Below are 23,933 nucleotides of genomic sequence, written 5' to 3'. Positions count from 1 at the left end.
AATCGATCAATACGAAACATCCCATGTTAGCATCAAATGGTTGTCTCACACAAATCATGTAAGATGTTCAAGGTAATTTTTACATGACCATCTAGACTTAATATTTAGTTTCCAGCAAATAAATTGTTTCCAACTAAACTCGTCAAGTAAATGATGAAGTTTATGCTAAAGCTAAAAAGCTTCCAACACGTATTTCGATAAATATATAGACGAGATAAACTCGGCTCAAAATTCCAAATGTGTATAATGTAAAGTCTATATAGCTATATGAATTAGTCTCATTAGAAGATATAATATAATAGATTTCTAAGTGATAGATAAGTTTTAGTCTCAGCATACCTTTTGTTAATAAAGTTCCTCCAAGCTCTTCAGTAGATCTTATTCTTCAATTGGTGAACGTCGTGAAGTATAATGCTCAACTACACACTTCTATCCTAATCCGAGACATGGCTATAAGTAGACTAGAAATCAAATATATAGTTTTGATCAACTAAACTTGACAAACAAGCTTGAGATAACAACGTTGCAAGTTCTACCGAGCAGTGCTTTAACAGTGTCATTGATGTTATTCGGGAATGTCTCAAATAGATTACTAGAGAGATATCAAACTACTGTAAATATAGAGTTCACGTACTGGCGTAACTGTTATAGGTCCGGAGCCGTAGTACACATACCGACATAGCTATAGTTCGGCAACGACCTTTGGTACACATACCTAGTATGGATACCAAAAAGTTCTATTGACTCGTGAACTCAGGAAGGTACGCATACCTAGTATGGATACCAAAAGTTCCTGAGATATTTTTTTCTTAATGGTACAATACCCGGTATACATACTTTGACAAAATAACTCACAAACTGGAAGAAGTACACGTACCATTACATGTACTTACCCAGTCAAATATTTTCAGATGCATCAGAATTATTTCTATGAGATAATTAGCATTTGAATAACTCTCTAAAAACATCTTTAGACATATTTGATCACATTATAACCTATAATTATGACTCAAGATTAAAGCCTATAAGTGTTATATATAAATGGTTAAGCTTATAGTTCGTCCAGCTAGTTTCGGCTAACCTTTCATGAACAAGTCATTATGTACGGTTCGGTTACAGTTCATCCTAACCAGGGTGTCGAATTTTCATCTAACAGTGGAAAAAGATTGTTTGATTCAAAGCTATCTTAGCTTAAATCTAAAGAAAGCTTCGATCTTGAAAATCTATAAAAGGAGAGCCTCAAGCAACTGGGATTTTTGAATCCCTGACACTCTTCTTGTGTGTCCTCGTTGTAAACTAGAGTCGTCCTTTTTTTTTTTTTGAAACTTTTAGGTTTAGCGACTAAAAAGATTTCGCTTAGGGATTCAGGAAGCCAGGTCCGACTATATTTATCTTGATAGTTCATGTATCCTGATCTTTCTATTGATTGTTGAGTCTCACTTTGATCAGGCAAGATAGATAGAAATCATAAAGTTCTTCGTCTCAGACTTTGTGATTCCACAAATATATTCCTCTATAACGATTCTTTGCTGAAATCATAGTAGGTTTTACTTGGGAGGTGAATAATAATATAGGATGCTCTTCGGGAGTCGTAAGTATCGGATTTTGAGGTTTGCTAGACCTAGTCTACTGCAAACGATTTCCTATCTCACCTTGATCTCATGATAAGAACAGAAATCACATATAGGATTTTTTGTGGGAGGCAGATTGGTTTAAAGTCTTCACTTAGGTTGAAGCAAATCTTACGCTATAAAGGAACTCGGCTAAGGGAATCAATTGCGTAGAGTCTTGCGAGATTCAAGAGGCGTAAGGAGCACGACTGTAACTGGATTACTGTAACAGTGGATTCGGTCTCAAATACATTCCAGTCCAAAGTTTTGATAATAAGCTAGATTTTGTAACGGCTTAATACAGTTTGGTATTCAAGTCTGGACTAGGTCCCAGAGTTTTTCTGCATTGTGGTTTCCTCGTTAACAAAATTTATGGTGTGTGTGTTATTTCTTTTACGCCTTATATTGTTTATTTATATAACTGAAATATCACAGGTTGTACGTAAAACCAAACAAAGTAGATACGTCCATCTTAATTGTTGGATACAACTTGATTGATCTTGGATATTGATCTTTGGAATCGTCCAAGTACTCTCACAGTATAATAAGGTCCAATGACATTTCTCGGTTTACATATTAATTGTAAGAGAAAAAGATATAAACTCTTGATATAGTTCCTGATTGAGATTCATTAAGTCGTAAGTCTCAGAATTGTATTTAGGTTTAGTCCATACATGTTTCCTACAAAGTTGGTGGTGTATTTTGGTACCCCACATTTTCACACTTATTCTATGATTATTGAAGGACCCGAAGAATATGAGATTATGATTATTAGAGGACCCGAGTAATATGAGATTATGATTATTAGAGGACCCGAAGAATATGAGATTATTTTGTTGATGGATGTCATTTTTGGTGGTCTTACGATTCAAATGTCACCATAAAGGTGAAATCTTGGAAGTTTAATAGGGAGATGAAAGACTTAGTGGAATACGAAAAATATCCTGGTTACAATTTGGCGGTGCATATGGAGATAGCGAATCTTCAAAAACAAATAGAAAAATCTGGTAAGCATCATTAGAAATGCTAAACTTCAAGCTTTCTTTTGGGCCAGTCATACACAAGGATGTTAGGTCTGACTGCAAATAGGGTGATAGCACTTTGAGACTCTTTATTCCGGCCTTCACAAACTTGTTTTATTTAGGGTTGCTGAATCCCTTTTCGGTTACTTTTTCTTCTTGTTGTTTTTAATTGTATTCATTGGGTTGAGATGCCCTTATTAAGTACCTAATTTACAATAAATTTCCTCTTTAATTGTTCAGAGAAAAAAACTTACCGTGCGACATTGAAGTAAAATAAGTAGTAAATTGTTATGACTCATCTTTGAAGCTCGTGATCCATGGAGTCATTTTGTGATCAATAAACTTTATTTTAAAGTTTGTATAAAGTTGCACAACCTCAAAACCGCGGTAGAATAACAATACCACAGTTTTGAGGTTCTTTGAAGCTCGTGATCCATGGAGTCATTTTGGGATCAATAAACTTTATTTTAAGGCTTGTATAAAGCTGCACAACCTCAAAATCAAACCACGGTTTTGAGGTTGTGCAACTCGCATGATTTTACAAAACTAATATGAAGATCAACTCTCAAAATATGTTGTTCTACTTATTTTTAGACGTTTGAAGATTCAGACTGCTGATAAAATATGTTGTTCTACTTATATTTAGACGTTTGAAGATGCAGACTGCTGATAAGACGTTTGAAGATTCAGACTGCTGATAAAATATGGTAAAGTTTCTTCTTAGTTAGAATGCAAATTGGTGAACTCTTTTGATCTTTTAACACTCAACAGCACTAATCAGAAAATTTTGAAGTCTGAATAAGAGAAAAGAAGAAGAATATAACAATAAAAGCTTCATATTTACATTTACAGTGCTATCTGAATACATAAGAGATCATATATTTTAAGGTTTACATTAGCCTCCAAAATTTGAGACAGAACAACAGAGAATCATTTATTTTTAGTTTGGAAATTCACAACAATCAGGATCCTGTTGTCTTATTGATGGTCTCCAAAGAGATAACGGCACCTGATCTAATGGTACCGACATCAGAGTTTGACATGAGAATGTAAGCAACCCAGAAATGCAGGCATACAATGTAAACTAGGGCATAAACTTTGGCCGACGAATTCCTCCTCAAAAACGCAGCACCAGCTGAAAAAATAATATCCAATTGAACAAGCAACGACTCAAAGTGCTGGCCTCCTGATCGGATTTTTTCCGCAATCATTGGTCTCACCCTTAATGAATTAGATGTTCCCCATGTCCCCGCTTCTAAATCATCCTTGGATGATGATCCTGCCATTTCTGAAAATTGTAGTGTTGACTTACTTTCCTCAAGCAGCCTTGAAGTAGTCTGCAAATATGTAAATCCAAATTTCAACATTATAAAAGGGTAATTTGCACATCCCAAGTGCAATCCTACATTCCTAATGTATGTGGAGCATGTGATCTTTTGACCCATGTCAACTTTAAACACTTAACTACATCTGCTAATCATTTAAGTGTGACCATCAATCCCATGACTCTGTCTTCTTTATCCGTTTTACATGTTGGCCAAAAAAGTTAACTCGCCACAGGGTAATATATCAAGTAAATCCTTACCTCTATTCTTAAATGCAACGTTGCTTTCTCAGAAGAGAGAGACTCGACCTGATTGAAAATTACACAAGACCATTAGACATTCTGCAGCTATAAATAAATGTATGCACGTAATGGACCTGCCCTTTAAAAAGTGGTTAATGAACAATGACGGAAATGCATGGGAACGTGTAGTAATCCACCAAATGGCATGTTATAATTATATCCAATGAAGAAAATGCTTAGCAGATAAACCTGAGCTTGTTTCTGTATTAAATGGTCGGTCAGCTGTGAGAGCCTTCTCTTGAGCTCAGCTTCTACAGCTGTTGGATTCTCCATCTCATTTCGTGTAACTTCAATGCTTTCCTCTAGCTTCTTTGCCTGCACAGTGAACGAGGGAACCAATATAGTTAGGCACAACATGGTCAGTCAGCTATGTAGAAGCAATAAAAGTCAAACCTTCTCTCGCAATTGCACAATTTTATCGCACGTGAATGAATATTCAGCTTCAAGGATATCTCTTTCAAATTCAGCTCCTTTGGACGCTTCCTACAAATTTATTCATAAGACAAATAATGGTTACAAAATATCAATCTAGGAGTTGACTGTAAACACAGTAAAACAAATAGTCCTTTCCTTCTTGAGCATGTAATACTATCTCAACCCAGAAAAACATGTCACTCAGCTATCTTTTAGTTGTATAGCCTCAAAACCAAACAGAAAAAATGTTTCCCCAAAACTAAAGGTTTCTTTAAGGTAATCATTCATGCTACATGGAGGGGGTTCATTTACTAAATAGAGTGCATCTAGATTAACTCACTGCAACTGCTCTAGATTATTATATCTTTCAACCTTCCACTAATCAAGACTAATTGCCGGACTTGAAGAAAAAAAGCTAACAGATAATGCCCACGCCCCACGGCAAAGGAAACGCTATCAGATTTGGCAAGTTTCTTTATGGTACTTTTGTTTCTCTCTCGTTGTTTAGCACGTGAATCTACTTTAAACAAGATTCCCCGATACTAAGTACGGAAATTTTACATGCATATGAGGATAACATACTTGGTTTGGGCATGGCCCTGTTCCACTCTGATGAATGTTGGACATTCTCCTTTTGAGATCTGCATATGGAAAACCATAAAAATTTAAACAACAGACATTCTCCTAGTAAGGAATTTTTTGGTACATTGTCCATGGGCGCAGTGGTATGCAGAATCGAGGGCAGATCCACTACTTATAACATTGTTATTATAACTATATAGAAAGCCATCAATGTCTGACAAAATAATTCAAGAATCAGAAATGCAAACCTTCGTGACCTCCTTCTTTCAGTTCAAGTTGTTGGCGGAGTTCGGCAACTCGATTAGCCTTTGGTGTACCATATGAAAATATAAATAATCTACGCATTAGGTTCGCGTTCATAAGATGAGTGCAAGACAAGGTCGGAACCAATAGAGTTTTGATAAAGGAAAAGTCCTACTAGAGGCAGACAAGATTGGACACAAGAAATATTAAAATATCATCAGATCTAATAAAACAAACTGGAAAGTTCTTTGTTAACCAAATGGAGAAGACGCGCACACAGAGGACAAATTTTTAAATGAAGGAGATACATTACCTCTACTTCAAGATTCCATTGCGTAGCTGCCAGAGATCTTGCAAGATCAGCATTTGCAGTCTGCAAGAAAAGCATTTCCTTAAGTGACAGCAGAGGTATTTAGACTTCCAGCTTTCAACAACAAATCCTTATCAGAGTAGTGCTCAGGCTACTATAAACTACTTATATCTTTTCAAAAAAAGAAGTAGCAAACAAACCTATAACAAAAAATAACAACCTAATAATAGAGTAAAGCACATGTCTAGAAATGTCAGAGGGACCTCAAGTTTAGCCAATCGAGTTAGCGCCTCCATCCTTGTGTTATTATGTTTCTGCTTCTCTAAATCAACAGCGTCCATCGTTTCCATCATGCTTGTCTGCAGTTCAGAAGCCTGATACAAGTACGGGGTGGTAATGTACAAATACAGTAAGACTGAGATTAGGACGTGACCTAAGAAATACATTGGCAAATTAAAAAACCTTAAAACAGTCCATATATATTTGATCTCACACTCATGCTCTTTATTAAGCATTCATAAGTCATAAATAATAATATGCTTAGTACTCTCTATCCATAAAGCCCCGTGGGACAAGTAAAAAGACATAATCAGCGAAGTATAGAGACTGACCTCCTGCGCTTGTTGTTTAGCTCGTTCTTCGAGTATTTTCTCTAAGCTTTGTTTCTCTCCCTCCAATCTAGCGACAACATTCTCACGTTCTTTTATAGCCTCGACAGCTTTTGCAGCTGCTTTCTCCGCCCTAATCTGTTCCCTTCTTCTTTCCCTTTCTTCCCTCCTTTTTCGTTCATTTTCAGATTCAGAAGATGAACTTGAATCACTGTCCGAACCAGTTTGCCCCTCACTCTCTGAAGAAGATTCTCCCTGGGAGTCTTGACGAACAGAGCTTTCTACCGCTGCATTAGACTTTTTTAACCTCAAACCATCATTATCACCATTCATTTGGTTCTCTTTTGCACCATCAAACTTTTCCAACATCGACGACACCTTTTCAGTTGTAAGGGATTCATCTGCTGCATGAGGAACTCCATCTCGTGTACCAGCAACAACATTATCTCTCTCTACAACATATCTTTCATCTTTACTCGATCCAGAACCAGAACCAGAACCAGATTTTCTATGCAGGGAATCGCTAGAGCCAGATTCATCTCCATCACTAACTTTACTACTGACTACTCCAGCATCAACACTATTTTCTGACCCCTTAGGTTTAAACTTATTCGAAACAGTTCTACGCACTGGCGGCGCACTCTTTTTCACTTCTAAAATCTTCTTGACATCCTTTTTCGAACCACGAACTACAGACATTCCATTAGAATTCCCTTGAGCTTGCTTTGGAGTACTAAGAAGTTCTGTCCAATCACTATCTGTTAAAGTCGACGGTGGAACCACCTTAGGTGGTGGCGTAGGTTTTGTAACTAACTTGGAAGGTGTAGCAGCAACACCAACATCTTTTTTTCGCTCTTTACGTAAATTATGTGAATCATGACGTTCTGGTTCTGATTTCTTTTTGAGCTGATCTTTTAACGGTACAACTGATTCAATCTTTGTTGGAATTTTATTGTTGTGTTCCTCAGATCTAGGTAATTCATTATGACCTAGTGATTCTGCCGCTTGTTGATCAATCTATGACACAAATTTTCGATAGTGATCATCAGATACATTTCACTAATTTGATTTGAGGCAATGTAACCCTAATAAAACTAGTGATATTCAACATTAACACTAAAAAACAAATAAAACCCTAGAAAATGATAAAATTGGATTTTATGCATACCTGTTGAAGGAACGATTCAGCTTTTTTGAGCTTTGAGGAGATCCAATTCGACATGATTGTGAAGATTTATTTAATTAGTAGTTTCTGTTGAAGGGCGCATGTTAAGATGAATATGCTAGATTACGCAGTTTATTTTAGCTGCAGAAATTGAAGACGGGGAAGATGTTTGGGGAAGAAATGAGTTTATTTTGAAGAAAAGGAGCATTTGTTAGACTGGAGGAAGGGTAAGATTTAGTCTTACACGTGTTTAACATCTGTTGTAGAGAAACTGTGGTAGTGGGACCACGACCGGACCGACGCCCTTCGATGTTCAACACTGCAACTCAAACGTCTCTGTAGGCATGCATGAGTGACGGAGAGGTTCGTCTTAGATAACCAACCAACTTGGGTTAGCCGTGTTGGTTGGTGTACATTTTCTGGGCCGTGCCTCTAAAATATAAAAAGAACCATCATTTGGGGCCTCTTGAATAAGACAAAAAAACAAGTGGAAATAGTGTTTCTAGGGTGCCCCTTATCTAGCCATTTTTCATGATGATAAAAATGCCCTTGTTATTTATATATTTTAATTATTTCTAAATTAAAATAAAAAAATATTTTTTAATTTAATTTTTAACTTTAAAAAAAAATTGTTAAATTTTTTAATTTACGGATCGAAGTTCGGCGGACAAGTGAAACATACGTAGGTTCACTGATAATATGTCAGCCGATTGTGTTTTGTGAAAACCTACCTAAGTTCGGCAGATTCGATAAAAAAAATAGGACATCCGAACTTAATATTATTCTTTATAAAGTGAAGTTCGGCTACCATCTTCGTGTTTAATTATCAGTCGAACTGTTCATCGACACTTTCAGGATGAAAAAAAGAGAAGTTCGGCTGATAATTTTGATTTTATTGTTAACTGAACTTTACTCTGTAATTGTCATAAAAAAAGATTTCCATGCAATAAGAAAAGAAAGAAAAAAACAAAAAAAAAAATCAAAATCAAAATTTTCAAAAAAGAAAATTAAAAATTATACAAAAGATAAACTAAAAATGTTAATATTAAAAATTAATTAATTAATCAAGGATATTTAAGTAACTTAACCATTCATTAGACACCCCTTATCATCCCACACTAGTTAGGGTCATCCATATGTATGCCCCAAATGAGGGTTCTATAAAAAGAAGCAACAATTATAGGGATAAAATTCTCTATATTCCAGTAGGATAGTCAAGGCTTCTACGTTGGATGCCAGCCAGTGATGGGGCCAGGCTTTTACTTAAATGGGGGTAAATTCATCTAATAAAAGTTTTGCCATGACAGTGGTTAGGCGGCTGAAGGTTGCCACATTTTATTTTCTTTTGCATTTTAATTGATTTTGTGTCATCTTTTAATTGAATATCAAGTTACAAAATGTTCTAACTAAATTAGAGATAGTAATTTACATTGTCATCTATTTGATATTTTTATTTTTCATATTCATGTCATCTATTTGATATTTTTAATTATTGAGTTTATAATTTTGCCCATATAGAATAGAATTTTGATTTTATCGTACATATTTACCCCACCAGGCATGTAATTTATGAAAAAATTAAGCTCGATGTAGTTAAATTTCAAAACCAAGCGGGATCGACAGATCCCATTTATCCCCGTTTCCCTCCGTCCCTGATACCATAGATATGCGGCATCTTATAGAGAAAGCTTATTCACGGAAATCAGATATCCAACTAAGGATGCATGGGTGCTGAGTATCCCACCAAACATAGTTTGTGTTACTTTTAAATTTTTGGGATATCTGATATTAAAATATATTGGTTAACTACTCAGTCTCACCAGCTGATATTGAAAATCTGCCAATATATAGTCAATACCCACAACGGTTGGGTTTTTGCATAGACAACGCTTAGCTATATCTATAGTTTGTAGCATAGCTTGTCTATTATTTGTGCTTGTCCGTGTGAGCGTAACTCAAATTCGAAGTAAGATGGTTGATGATAGACGCATTTATGTGTCTAATATGTCTCATTTGTATGTATTGTTAGTGCTCGATTTTTTATTTATTGTGTTATTTTATGTCTTTGTAGGAAATTTTAGAGAAATAAGTCCTTGCGGCGAAATGGACTCGAAAAGTAGTGTTTTACACCCCAGGACAAAGTACTAAAGGCACCGCAGAAATGCACCGGAAGCACCCCAGTATTGCACCGGAGGAACCCAGAAAAAATGTTGGAAACACCCCAGAAAAATTACTAAAGACACCCCAAGGGACATGTGTTATTCGGACTCCAGCAGCGGATAAGGGGCGACCACTGGATAAGGGGTGTCCTTCTTCTCAAATTCAAATTTCAGTTTTGGCGGGAAATTTTTTTCTTCCCTGGCAGATTTCAATCGGATATTTGGAGGGGTTAGAGGTAGACTAAACCTCTGATTCTTGTTGGGTAGACGTGATATGGATATGGGAAGCTATTTTGGTTGTTGGAATCGATCCAGTTGGGTTTGATTCTCGGTTTAAAGAAATCAGGGAATACGTGGTTGAGAAAAGATACTCGGGATTGTGTCGATGCTGTATGGAAGATGGCATGCGTTTGCAACGTCTTGACACATTCCTTGATGATCTGGGAGCATGTTTGGAGCGTGTAAACACTGGTTGACAGCGTGAGTAGGCAAGAAAGGAAAGAAAACAATCCGAGAATATTTTCTCTTTACTGCCGAGTCATGGGAAATATTTTGAAGTTATGGAGAGATTCGAGGGCCCTGTTGAGTATAAATAAGTTTCTCCAGGTACAAGGAAGGGTGTCGAGAGTTTGGGGTCGATAGGAGAGCTCAGGAGCGAGAAATCAAGAGTTGATGAAACTCTGTTTCTGCTCCTGCTGATGATGAAGAACACCAAGAACACGAAGAACAGACTCGCAGGGACAGTCGTTTATCAACAGTGAAACAGACTCACATGCGTGGGTCGTAGGTGTGGGTCTTAGAACCACAGCGACAATAACACTTCTCTTTTATCGTTCTTTTTTGACGCTTCCTGTGGGTCGCACATTAGCTGTTTACACCATTTTCTCTTCTTCTCTTCATTGTAAACACCATTTGAGAAATAAATAAATATTTTGAGCGTGTTTTTATCATGATGAGCTAAACCCAACACTGGGACGACGGAGGAGGGTGAATTTCATACACGAGTAAATTTATTTTATTCTTTTTTATGACTTTTGCATTAATTTAAAATTGAAATATGATTTGTATTAATTGGTTGTTATTTAATTTGATGATGTATGCTTAGCTTAGGTGTTTTGATACATCATGCTTAGGACTTACAATCGATGTTTTGAGAATCTATCTTGGCAAAATCAGAGTCCATGTTAATTTTATTGAGTTTTAAATTGTCAAAGAATTTATGAATGAACCCTGTGTAGTGAATTCGGCCAAATCCTTAGTCCCAATACCTCTCGCCCATTGTTAATATTTTTGTATATATATTATTTTTAAATCTAAAAATTCCATTTCCTTCACAAGTCTGAAACGAATCCTATTTACTACAACCCCATCAAAAATCTTAATCATTTTGGCGCCGCCGATGCGGATTTGTGCTTAGGTAGAGTTTTTATGTTTTTATTATTTTTATTATTCCATTTGTTCTTTTTACGTCTCTTTGGTTGTGTCTTTGTATTACAGGTTTGAAGTTGGATACTAAAAACCTTGGAATCAAAGCTTAAAGCTAAAAGAGAAGGAAAAAAAGACAAAGCAAAAAAATAAAGAAAAAAGAGAGGAAAAAAAGAGAGAGAGAGAATTATTTTTTTTTAAGAGACTTTCCATTTTTTTTTTTGTAATTATTATTATTATTTTTTGTATTTCTTTTCAGTGGACTGGACTTTGGACAATTTATTTTAATTATAAACCCTACAGAAGGGTTATATAAAAATAAAAATAAATATAAACTGTTTGCAGGGAAGGACGACGATTACAATATCGTCTCGGCCCTTCGGGTTCGCTCACTGACACCAGAGTCAGTGGCCCGAGTCGACTACAGCGGTTCTTCGCCCGTCTGGTAAGGGAGGTAAGCTTTCGAAACACCCGCGAATCCCCTGTCAGCGGGTTTATTGTATGCCTTAAGGTGAATATTTGCTGAGGATTTGAATACAGTTGTTTTAATTTCCTAGTAAAGGGCAAGGCCTGGCCAAATTAAGATAAGGACTCGGATTTCATCACCGTTTCCTTCTTGCCCGCTTTAGGAAAACGAAACCAAACGCGAACCTAAGCTTAAAATTTTGACTAGAAAGAGACCTATAGGGTAACGAGCTTAGTAGGAAAGTCGTTCGAAAAATATTGGTTACTCTTTTGGCATACTTCGAAGTTCATGATGGTTTCTGTGAGTTGAATGCGTGATTGCGCCGCCTTGTGATAGCGGTGAGGCCTTGGGTATCAAAGCTCCACTGAGCTTCCCTCGCCTCAATTCAACTTACTTTGACTCGGATTGATTCCAGAGGGGTTTGCTTAAATTGTAACGAATTCCCTTTCGAAGGATTAGAAGCTGGTCTAGAAACAATCTAAGTGGAGCCATCATGCTTTTTGTTTGCTAGAAATCAGTAGGTTTGCTTTGGTCGAGTCAGCCTTGTTTGTGATTGTGTAGAATTTCCTTACAATTAAGAATGTCGAACTGGTATGACAGAATCCAATACAATGAGTATCGATCTGAATTTGAATATGAACATCATCATTTTTATGACCATGGTGGAAATAGTAGTTGGGAACACCAACCTTTTCAAGGTTATGGTTCATACCATGGTGATCCCAATTACTATCCACACGCGAATTGGTCTTACGAGCAAGAAAATCAGGAACATTGTAGTACTGGTTACTCGTTTTTGGAAACTAGTCCTGATTATGATATTTCTGAACCTGTTCCATCTCTAGAAGAGACCCAACAACGGATTGAAAGGACGTATAAACGTTTAGTTGCAATGAATAGTTCAAAAGAAGAGTGTACACGATATTCTGAGATGATAAACGAGAGTGGTAAACGTATAAGTGTTATGCTCAGTGAAATTCAGGCACGTCTAGAGGCAGAAAATGAACAGTTGGCTAATGCTGCTCGGAATAATCTAAATTTCCAAAATAGGGTTTCTAATTCTACCCTTGATATCAATAGTGAACATTTGCCTAATTTAGAGGAAGAGGCTAGAATAAAAGACACTACTTATTTAGATAAGGTTCAATCATCTTTGTACTATTATGATGATGAGGATAGTAGTAATGAAGAATCTGAAATATGTAGGCATAGTGATCAGGAATCTATTAATCCAATTGAGCTTTATAATGATTATATTATTTCTAGTTCAAATCCAAATAATTTTTATGATTATTCACCTACTCAAAAGGAAAAGGATTTGATTAGGGATACCACCGTTTTAGACGATGTAGTTTTTCCTTTTGATTACGAAGCCGATAGTGGTTTAGAGGAACGGGTTTATTCCGAAAATGCTGTTTTAGAGTCTAGCGACTTAGAAACAATAGTATTAGATGAAGAAGATATACCCGTAGAGATGAGTAAAGATGCACTACCTGATAATAAATTAGAAGAATCAATTGACCATTTTCAAGAATCTAATGATCCAGAAATTAGGGAGATTGTAACTCGTCTATCTAGAGACACTGAAAACTCTAAGTTTGGGGGTGATTATCACCTTCCTAGCGCCTTACCTTTAACTCTCATAAAGTCCCTTCACTTAGGACTTGATATCTCTGCCTCGACAATTTTACAAGATTACCTTCATACTCGTTTTCCCGAACCTAATGCTGTCCAGGAAGAAGTTCAGTCGTTAGAAACCCATCCTATGATTGATGTGGTTTTCCCAGGCTATGATCCCCAGATTGACTTTGTTTTCCCACCAAATAGTTTTCTTCCAACTGTGGGAACGTTTATATTCCAAATGTGTCGAATATTAAGTTGTGAGACTAAACCTAAATGCTTTAGGAAATTAGAATCGACACATTTGCTTAAGAATGACCACTACTCTCATTGTGGTCAATTATGTAAGTCAAATATTATTGACTTAGAGGATCCTCAGTTATTTAGGTTATTATTGTGTGCTTCTAAGATCATATTTGAGTTTTTCCAGACTCTAGGACCTAATGATTCGGATCCCACCTATGAAGAAACGCATCCAATGAAAATTTTCTATTTAGACCCTTTCATAGAACCTGAACCTGAACCACAATTAGATATAAATTTATTAATCAGGAAACTAAGTAAGGGCATGCTAGTCTTGTTCACTTTCTTGGTTCATTGCAGTTTCCTTTGGTCAGCTCTATTTAGTTTTGAAGACCCATGGTTATTTCGACTGTTACTTTATGGTTCGAGTTGACTAATCCTTTCCTAAGTCTGGCTGAAGACTTTAAACTTAGAACTTCTTGGGAGGTATCCCATGCTCATGCAACACGGTAATATCTTTCCTTAACTCTTTCGCTTCAAATGGTAACAGTTTCTCCTTGTTCATGCTTTTAGTTTCATCTTTAGAACATTGAGGACAATGTTAGATTTAAGTTTGGGGGTATGGGAGAAACTTTTTAGTTGCAATTATTAAACTCCAGAGCCTAGAAATTTATGTCTATTAAGGTTTGCACTAACCAATCTAAGTGGATGGGAACATCTTGGTTGTAGGAGTTAAGGAACCAATCTGATTAGATGGAAATATCTAGAAGAGTCTATTCATAAAAGCACAGAGCTCAGGTGTTAGAATTAAAAAAAAAAACATGGTAGTTTCACCATATCCTCGTGATGGAAACATCGAAAGAATCCTGATCACTTCTTTTTTTTTCTTCTTTTTACCATTACTAGGGTGAAATAGAGTGACTGAGAAAAAAAAAATTGAGACCAGACCACCAGACCAACCAGAATAAATACAATAAAGTCGACCACTGGTACCCTTGTATATGCCAGCTGAGTTGACCTAGAGTTAGGATTATCGACCACTGGTTCCCTTGTATTTGCCAGTGTGTTGATATTAGTCCAGACCAGTATCTCAGTCCATTAGGATAGGTTCACCTTAGTCAACATCATCCACATTTTTCTCTACATCCATCTTCTTAATCTATCCATGTGATTGGTTGACTCCGGTTTATGATGTCCAGAAACTATCTGAGTAGAGCTCTGTCACTTTTTATGAATTTTAGTATGCTTGAGTACAAACTCGTGTACAACAATTGGAATTTCGCATCAGGGTACTTCCTCCTGTAGTCAATAAGTATGCCAACCAAGGAGATTCTTTAGTGCCTTCCAAGGTTCTGCATAGATAGCTAGGGTCTGGAGTAATGGTTTTGTGGGCACACCTCTGGTAAACCCTCCCGAGATTAACTCGGTCACTAGGGACACCTAGTGAGTTAAGATTTTATTTTCCATATTAGTTTTGCTCGAGGACTAGCAAATAAGAAGTTTGGGGGTGTTGATAGACGCATTTATGTGTCTAATATGTCTCATTTGTATGTATTGTTAGTGCTCGATTTTGTATTTATTGTGTTATTTTATGTCTTTGTAGGAAATTTTAGAGAAATAAGTCCTTGCGGAGAAATGGGCTCGAAAAGTAGTGTTTTACACCCCAGGACAAAGTACTAAAGGCACCGCAGAAATGCACCGGAAGCACCCCAGAAATGCACCGGAGGAACCCAGAAAAAATGTTGGAAACACCCCAGAAAAATTACTAAAGACACCCCAAGGGACATGTGTTATTCGGACTCCAGCAGCGGATAAGGGGCGACCACTGGATAAGGGGTGTCCTTCTTCTCAAATTCAAATTTCAGTTTTGGCGGGAAATTTTTTTCTTCCATGGAAGATTTCAATCGGATATTTGGAGGGGTTAGAGGTAGACTAAACCTCTGATTCTTGTTGGGTAGACGTGATATGGATATGGGAAGCTATTTTGGTTGTTGGAATCGATCCAGTTGGGTTTGATTCTCGGTTTAAAGAAATCAGGGAATACGTGGTTGAGAAAAGATACTCGGGATTGTGTCGATGTTGTATGGAAGATGGCATGCGTTTGCAACATCTTGACACATTCCTTGATGATCTGGGAGCATGTTTGGAGCGTGTAAACACTGGTTGACAGCGTGAGTAGGCAAGAAAGGAAAGAAAACAATCCGAGAATATTTTCTCTTTACTGCCGAGTCATGGGAAATATTTTGAAGTTATGGAGAGATTCGAGGGCCCTGTTGAGTATAAATAAGTTTCTCCAGGTACAAGGAAGGGTGTCGAGAGTTTGGGGTCGATAGGAGAGCTCAGGAGCGAGAAATCAAGAGTTGATGAAACTCTATTTCTGCTCCTGCTGATGATGAAGAACACCAAGAACACGAAGAACAGACTCGCAGGGACAGTCGTTTATCAACAGTGAAACAGACTCACAGGCGTGGGTCGTAGGTGTGGGTCTTAGAACCACAGCGACAATAGCACTTCTCTTTTATCGTTCTTTTGTGACGCTTCCTGTGGGTCGCACATTAGCTGTTTACACCATTTTCTCTTCTTCTCTTTATTGTAAACACCATTTGAGCAATAAATAAATATTTTGAGCGTGTTTTTATCATGATGAGCTAAACCCAACACTGGGACGACGAAGGAGGGTGAATTTCATACACGGGTAAATTTATTTTATTCTTTTTTTTATGACTTTTGCATTAATTTAAAATTGAAATATGATTTGAATTAATTGGTTGTTATTTAATTTGATGATGTATGCTTAGCTTAGGTGTTTTGATACATCATGCTTAGGACTTACAATCGATGTTTTGAGAATCTATCTTGGCAAAATCAGAGTCCATGTTAATTTTATTGAGTTTTAAATTGTCAAAGAATTTATGAATGAACCCTGTGTAGTGAATTCGGTCAAATCCTTAGTCCCAGTACCTCTCGTCCATTGTTAATATTTTTGTATATATATTTTTTTTAAATCTAAAAATTCCATTTCCTTCACAAGTCTGAAACGAATCCTATTTACTACAACCCCATCAAAAATCTTAATCAGTTGATTCTCCCAATAAATTCTGATGGTCTTTTTAAACTTTTTTTTTCTTGTCTGTGTGAGCGTAACTCTCATATTCGAAGTAAGATGGTTGATTCTCCCAATAAATTCTGATGGTCTATTTAAAATTTTTTTTGAAGCACCCTCTTTCAAACAAGGATTTCGTTTGTATGGTAAAATTACTTCTACCCCAAACACAAATTTGATGATGATTTTGTCGAAGATCGATCCGCTGCTTTAATCTCCAATTGAACAGTGTAGGGGGTACCTGCAAAAAACCCTTCGATGCTAAAGTTAGACAGAGTTTGTCACATGAGATTTTGTGTGGAAGATTGCTTACCCTTTGGGTTATGAGGCCCTGTCTTTATATGATACGAATTTCCGTTTCTTTTCTTTAATTTCGTGGTAGGCATCAATGGCCATAACTGTCCCTGCATGCCTCCTTCCTTAACTGGCCCTGCATGCCTCCTGTAATAACTGGCCCTCGCATGCCTCCTGTAATAACTGGCCCTCGCATGCCTCCTGTAATAACTGGCCCTCGCATGGCTCTCCAATATAAATTAAATTTAATTATCCATGCATATTCTAGAATATATTATAGACCCTTCTGGAATGTTCCTTTAGGTTATGGAACTAGCCAAGCAAAAATAGGTGTAAGAGACCAAGCCCAAGTAGGGAATTTTTGCTCAAGCCCACAGAAGGGATTACAAATCCGCAAGGCTAACTGTATGGGGCGGAATTATCCAAGGGCCATGAAATTAAACTGTACCGTGATGCGCTGAATCAGATCCACGATATTAAGTTGCATCGTGCTACACCGAATCAGATCTACGATATTAAGCTGCATCGTGCTACACCGAATCAGATCTACGATATTAAGCTGCATCGTGCTACACCGAATCAGATCTATGATATTAAGCTGCATCGTGCTACACCGAATCAGATCTATGATATTAAGCTGCATCGTGCTACACCGAAACAGAATGAACTGGCCGGCCGGGGTAGGCCGCCGGGTCTAGCCGCCGGGTCTTGCCGCTGGTGATCTGTCGCCGTCGCCGGAGAAGATGAAGACGTCGGCCACCTGCTGCTGCTGACGGTGATGATGTCATGCTGACGTCATAAAGGAAATGCTAACGACGTAACGAATCCGTTAATATTAGCGGAATATTCTTAACATATGCTAACGACGTCACTGGTTCTAACGGCACCATTTGCTGACGTCATGTTGATGTGGCAGCAGCTGACTAATCATTCTGCTGACGTGGCAGTCCTATACTGACATGGCAGTCAGTGCTGACGTGGCAGCCCCTAACTGGTCAATACTGCTGACATGGCTTGAGTCTGCTGACGCGGTAATGAGCCTGCTGACGTGGCAGCGAGCCTGCTGTCGTGGCAGCGAGCCTGCTGACGTGGTACCCACCAATTGGCCCATTTTGCTGACGTGTAGAGGTGACGATGCAGTGGTGACGTGGCTCCTTCTTGCCTTGACTTGGATATTTGCACATGGGATTCTATAATAGTGTTTGTGAGGCCTAGTTTTCCATACTTGGCTAATCAAGGGAAGCACCTTAGGCCCAATGAACCCTTCTTAGCTAATGGGAGGAGCTTTGTAGGCCTAAGTTAGCCCATTTTTTGTGTAGAATATTAGGGGTACAAACATCGCCCCCTCTTAATCCATAACCTTTTATGGGTTAAGAAGTTCGGGTTCCCCTCCAAATTTGCATTTTTATGGAGTGTTACATAACTCACCCCCAAGCGCGTTGCTCGGAGTGTTATGCAACTCGTCCCCAGGGATGTAATGATTGCGCTGGAGTGTTATATATCTCTCCCCCAAATGGTTAAGGTGACATATAACTCGCCCCCAGTATGTTTTGTGTCATGATGCTCAATGCTCGCGCAAGGGTGCACTTCCCTGCTGCATTTTGCTCGCGCATGGGATGTAAAGTTGAGTTTTTCTGCTATCTTGAATTCGCGCAGGGGGCCAATCCTACTATTCAAGATGCGAACAAAGTTGAGATATGTACGTTCTCACATGCCTGGACAGGTGAAAATGTTCGCCACATTTGTTGATGTCCCATGTGATGGGGATACAGTTGGAATAGGGTAAAAATGCTCGAACTGTACATTCACCCTATCTGCGAGGTGTCAGAGACGTTGCTGACAGTAGACTTGAACTGTACTGTTTTGCCATTTAGGACTGACTGCGGATTTGAACGTCCGAAACATCTTTTAATTAAACACGAACAATTTTGATAAAGTGTGGAATACCAAAATAATGTTGAATCAATTTCTGAATAGAAATAACATGATAAATACCTACTGTTCGACAACAGCTTCCTCGTTAAAACCTTTGCGTGGAAAACTCAGTAGGATAAAACCGTCGTAAAGGAAAAAGAGTGCAGCACAGCAGGATTTGAAACTACTCTTAATGATAAAACTTCTTCAAGTGGAACGAATTCCATGGCTTCCATGGTTTTGAATCTTGAGTTCCATCGAGGTTCCTTAGGTAGTAGGAGCCTCGAGATGCTGGCCTTCCCACTATGTACGGACCTTCCCAGTTTGCTCCAAGCTTTCCACAATTTGGTTTCATTGTGGCTGCTCGGGTTTTTTTCAAGACATATTCCCCTGGTTTGAACAACCGTTCTCTGACTTTACGATCATAGTTCAGCTTAATTGCCTGCTGGTATCGGACCAACTGCTGTAATGCTGCTTCTCTTTGTTCTTCCAGCAAATCTTTATCCAAATCCAGTATGCTGTCGTTGTGACTACTCGTTTTCCCGTAGTCTACGTAATGTATACAACTAAGAAAATCAGATGTTAAGTAATATCGATACCTCTGCTGAACTGATAATGCTAAGTAGTAAAAGATATTAAAGATCACAATAATAACAAAGAACTCAAATATAATGTAAAAGCTTCTAAGTTATCATGAGACACAAGAGATTACGTGGTTCGACATTTGTTTACGTCCACGGGGTAATGAGTGATTGTTTTGTATTAAGTATGGTGGTTACAAAGATCTTAAATGCTTCCCAAAGTAATATAGAGAACTCAAGTTGAAGTAAATACTTAAGTTCTAAACATTAAAGAGGTATAAGCTTAAGACTAGATCTTCTCTCCTGGATATTGAATGCCCTTATTTGTTGGTGAGGCTTGGTATTTATAGCCCCTTATGCTCCAGGTATATCTTTGCTGCCTTTGGGTCCATCTTCTGTTGATATACCTTTCGTACACATTGTACCTTCGTTCACCGCTCTCCTTATCCAGTCGAACCTTGCCACCTCAGCGGACCCACGTTCCTTCGGTAACTTCCCAACCTTAGTATAGGTTGTACCTTCGTTCACCGCCAGCTTCTACCAATCGGGTTCTGCCACATAGTCTCTCTCCACGTGCTCTGGTTATGCATGTAGATAAGGGATTTGAGCATTTAATGTTGATTGGATATCCCATCTACCTTTGTCTCTTCGCCAGCTTCCCCCTTGTAGACTAGGCTTTTACTCTTCTGATCTCAACCATCGAGGCATCCTTACTTGGGACGAGATAAAGTAGATCTACGAACGTACAGTTTTTAACCCAGGCTTCTCTGTATAGCGAGGGCTACACAGTTAACTTCTGAATGCGGCCACTAAGATCGTGACACGTGCCCTGCAGAATATTGGTATTCACAGTTTGCCCATTTTCTTTCATATTCTACCGTTTAGTAGGATTGGAAGAAAACTTCCGTTACGCCGCCATTTTTCACGTATCGATTGGGTGGTCCCTTCATGTCCTTTCATGCAATAACTTCCCCTTGAATTTCGGGACATCCAAATTTTTGGATTCTTCAGCCGCCTATAAGAAGGAAACAAAAAGAGGGAATTTTCATTAATTCATTTTCTTTTTCGTCGAACTGTCGCTCTCCATTTCTTTCACTGAGATTTTTCTCCTGCTGCTAACTGCCACATCTTCTCTTTGATTTCTCAAGATTCGGATTCAGCCTCTGGTTATACAAGTAAATGATACTTTCTTTCCACTGTTGCCTTCATCTTTCTCCATGTGTGATTCTGTTTATCCTCTTTTAATTATTTGGTGTTGCTGTGGTGCTTGCATGTAGGAATTGTAGTTCCTTTCCCTTTATTCATGTTGTATGAGAACTTGGGTTTCATCCTGTTTCGTGTTTTGATGATAATTCTGCCATGATCGTTATTCGTCTGCATCTTTGATTATGTGATGAATGATCTTCGACTTTTCCCTATGACGAGTTTAAATTTGCTTCCCTTAGTTGGTTTAGTAAAACCCATGCCCAAAGTACGCTGGTTTTTCCCCCAATTTGCTTTTTAGTCGACTGTGATTTTCCATCCGCCATTGATGATGAATTGTTTTCCATGTTGATGTTAGGACATATGAGACTTCCGAAGAAACCTACGCACAAGGGTCCGAGGACCTCTTCGTCAACAGATCCACCTCCGCGGATGGATCATCCTGATGCTACACCATCTCCGCCTCCTGAGGACACTGAGATACCTGCTGGTACGGATGTGTCTTTGATTCCTGAGGATGCTGAGGATCCTGGGGTTGAAGAAGTTTCTGTTGAGGACCTTCCGCATCCTCCTCCTTATTATGAGCTTCATAGGCTTCAATTGCGTGACAAGGATAGCTTTGCTCATCTGTCCATAGCCGAGATTACCAAGTCTTTTCGTCTTCATAAGTTTGAGATCTCCTTTGTCGATGGCCCTGATGTTCTCACCGAGTCCTTGATCCGAAGTTTTCCTTATGATGAAAATAACCTCCTAATAAGTGTTGGTCAGTTGGCTGCTGGTATGCTCCTCCCTTTGTTCAGTAGAAAGGATCCCTTCTACTACGACGTCTTGTCTTCCAGGGATGACCCGGTAAATAAGACTCAGGTCCGAGGAGTTATGCAGTATACTGGAAATTTTTGGCGTGCCCTTCGTGAAAGCTGGTATCGTACCGATGGTAAAACAACCCTGGAGTCCTATGATCCCTTTGCTGAGGGGAGATCTAAGCGAGAGGATTATACCCCCGCCAACTTCAATGCTACGTATGCTGATGCTATCCAGAAGAGTAATCTTCTTCCTTGGAGTGTTGGCCCCCGTCGTATCCATGTTACTGCCAGGAAAATCCGGGAAGGCAATAGCCTTCGTCTATTGGAGGAGATTGATAAGACTGGTTTGACTGTCATCCCTTACTCTGCCAAGCTACCTCTGCCGAAGTCTGGTCGCATTCGTCTTGACCATGATGATCGTTGGGCCCGTACCCCTCTTCGTGTGGTGGGTCCCCGGGCCTATGGTTTTACTACTGCTAATCCTCACGTTTCCCGCACAGCTTTCGCTATACCCAAGAAGTATGATGGATATCAGCCTTGGGTCTTAAACCCTACTGTTTCTCACGTGGTACCCTTCGTTTCTTCTTGAAGATTTTTTCTTTTGAAGGTTTATGCTATAATAACTTTACTTGATTTTCTGATGGATTTCTTTTGTAGTCTGCCCCTACTGCCCCTGCTTCGTCTGCTGGAACTGGTCCGGGCTCTGCTGGTAACTCCGTGGATACCAGGATTAGGAAGAGGAAGGCTTCAGTTGACGCAACTACACCAACACCTGCGGAGGTAAGGATTACTATCATACCTTTGTGCTTGTAAGTTCCTTAGTATCTTTCCCCTGATCATTAGCTGTCGCATGTGTTCTTCTATAGTCTTCCAAGAGGAAGGGAAAGGTGAAGGCTGTGATTGATCTTGAAGCTTCGGATGAGGATCCCAAGGCTGCCGAGGGGGTGCCGGAGGATGAAGTCATGGGGGATATTGAGGATACCGGCCTCAGCCCTCATTTGGATGATATTGAGGAAGATTTTTCCAAGGATATCCTCAGTCATGTTCGTGTTGGTTCGGTGGAGGGTGAGAATCTCCTTGGTGGTAGTGGTGCTCAGTTGATCAACCCTGTTAGTGTTCAAGCTCCTGTTCCTACTTCGTCTTTGAAGATGCCTTCGTTTTCTGCCCCTAGCGGAACATTGCCTGTTGTCTCGGCTACTGTTGAAGTTGTTGTGGTAGCTTCCAAGAGCGTTCCTTCATCTCCTGCTACTTCGCTTCAGTCTAGTGGTGAAAAAGCGGGGGTCTAACAACACCACCCAATATTTTGATTAGCAATCTGTATGGACTAACTCCGAAATACTTTGTTAGAGAATCAACTAGACATTCAGATTCAATCTAAATAAAAGTATCTCAAGGACTTAATATCTCTCTCTTGATTTGATTTTTACTCAAGCTAAAAACAATAGAGAGTCTTGATCAAATACAAGGAATACTTGGACGGTACCAAATACCAATGTCCAAGGATCAATCAATATCAATCAACAACCAAAGGTTGGATTTCCATTTGATGATCACGAACACACAACCTGTATTATTTCAATTATATAAAATAAAATGCGGAAAAGAAATAACACAGACACTAGAAATTTTGTTAACGAGGAAACCGCAAATGCAGAAAAACCCCGGGACCTAGTCCAGATTGAATACACACTATATTAAGCCGCTACAGACACTATCCTACTGCAAACTAACTTCGGACTGGACTATAGTTGAACCCCAATCAGTCTCCCACCGATCCAAGGTACAGTTGTACTCCTACGCCTCTGATCCCAGCAGGATACTGCGCACTTGATTCCCTTAGCTGATCTCACCCACAACCAAGAGTTGTTGTAACCCAAAATCACAGACTTGATAATAAACAGATCTGTCTCACACAGAAAAGTCTATAAGAGGATAAATCTGTATCCCACAGATAAACCCTAGGTTTTGTTCCGTCTTTAGATATAAAATCAAGGTTACAAGAACCAAATGATAATACGGTCTTATATTCCCCAAGAACAACCTAGTTTAATCAATCACCTCTCTACAATCCTTTCTGACTACACAAGCGGATTTTCGAGGAATCACAAACAGTGAGACGGAAATGTTTGTGACTTCTTTATCTTTCCTATCGGAGAACTCTCACGATCTCAAGCCAATCAATCGATTGTACTCGTACGATAGAAGATGCAAGATCAGATCACACAACTACGATAAAGTAGTATCGGTCTGGCTTCACAATCCCAATGAAGTCTTTAAGTCGTTAACCTGATTTTAGAGAAGAAAATCAAAGGTTAATGGAGATCGACTCTAGCGGGCACTAGTAGCACAGACGTGTGGGGATTAGTTTTGCACAATGCTAGATGTCTCCTTTATATAGCCTTCAAATCAGGGTTTTGCCTTAGTTACAAAGCAATCCTTATTCACCGTTAGATGAAAACCTGATTTAGATTCAAGCTAATATTTCTCAACCGTTAGATCGAAAACTTAGCTTGTCACACACACTTGGGTAGACGTTTACTG

The 23,933-nt window shown here is 38.7% G+C and overlaps 1 protein-coding gene across 1 annotated transcript; it reads right to left on the bottom strand.

The window, feature by feature from the left end:
• Positions 1 to 3,452: 3,452 nt before the first annotated feature.
• LOC113282108 (golgin candidate 2-like) lies at positions 3,453 to 7,780 on the bottom strand. The gene is made up of 10 exons (XM_026531042.1): positions 7,585 to 7,780; positions 6,420 to 7,433; positions 6,072 to 6,182; positions 5,812 to 5,871; positions 5,504 to 5,561; positions 5,256 to 5,314; positions 4,653 to 4,742; positions 4,449 to 4,574; positions 4,218 to 4,265; positions 3,453 to 3,969 (listed from the first exon to the last, which is right to left on the bottom strand). The coding sequence occupies exons 1-10, from the start codon at positions 7,636 to 7,638 to the stop codon at positions 3,595 to 3,597; spliced, it is 1,995 nt and encodes a 664-aa protein (XP_026386827.1). The 5' UTR covers positions 7,639 to 7,780; the 3' UTR covers positions 3,453 to 3,594.
• Positions 7,781 to 23,933: the final 16,153 nt, after the last annotated feature.

The sequence above is a fragment of the Papaver somniferum genome, chromosome 5, assembly GCF_003573695.1.
Source record: "Papaver somniferum cultivar HN1 chromosome 5, ASM357369v1, whole genome shotgun sequence".
Lineage (NCBI taxonomy): Eukaryota > Viridiplantae > Streptophyta > Magnoliopsida > Ranunculales > Papaveraceae > Papaver > Papaver somniferum.
Note: the sequence above shows the minus strand (reverse complement) of the source record. Positions and strands in the feature narration are given on the sequence as shown.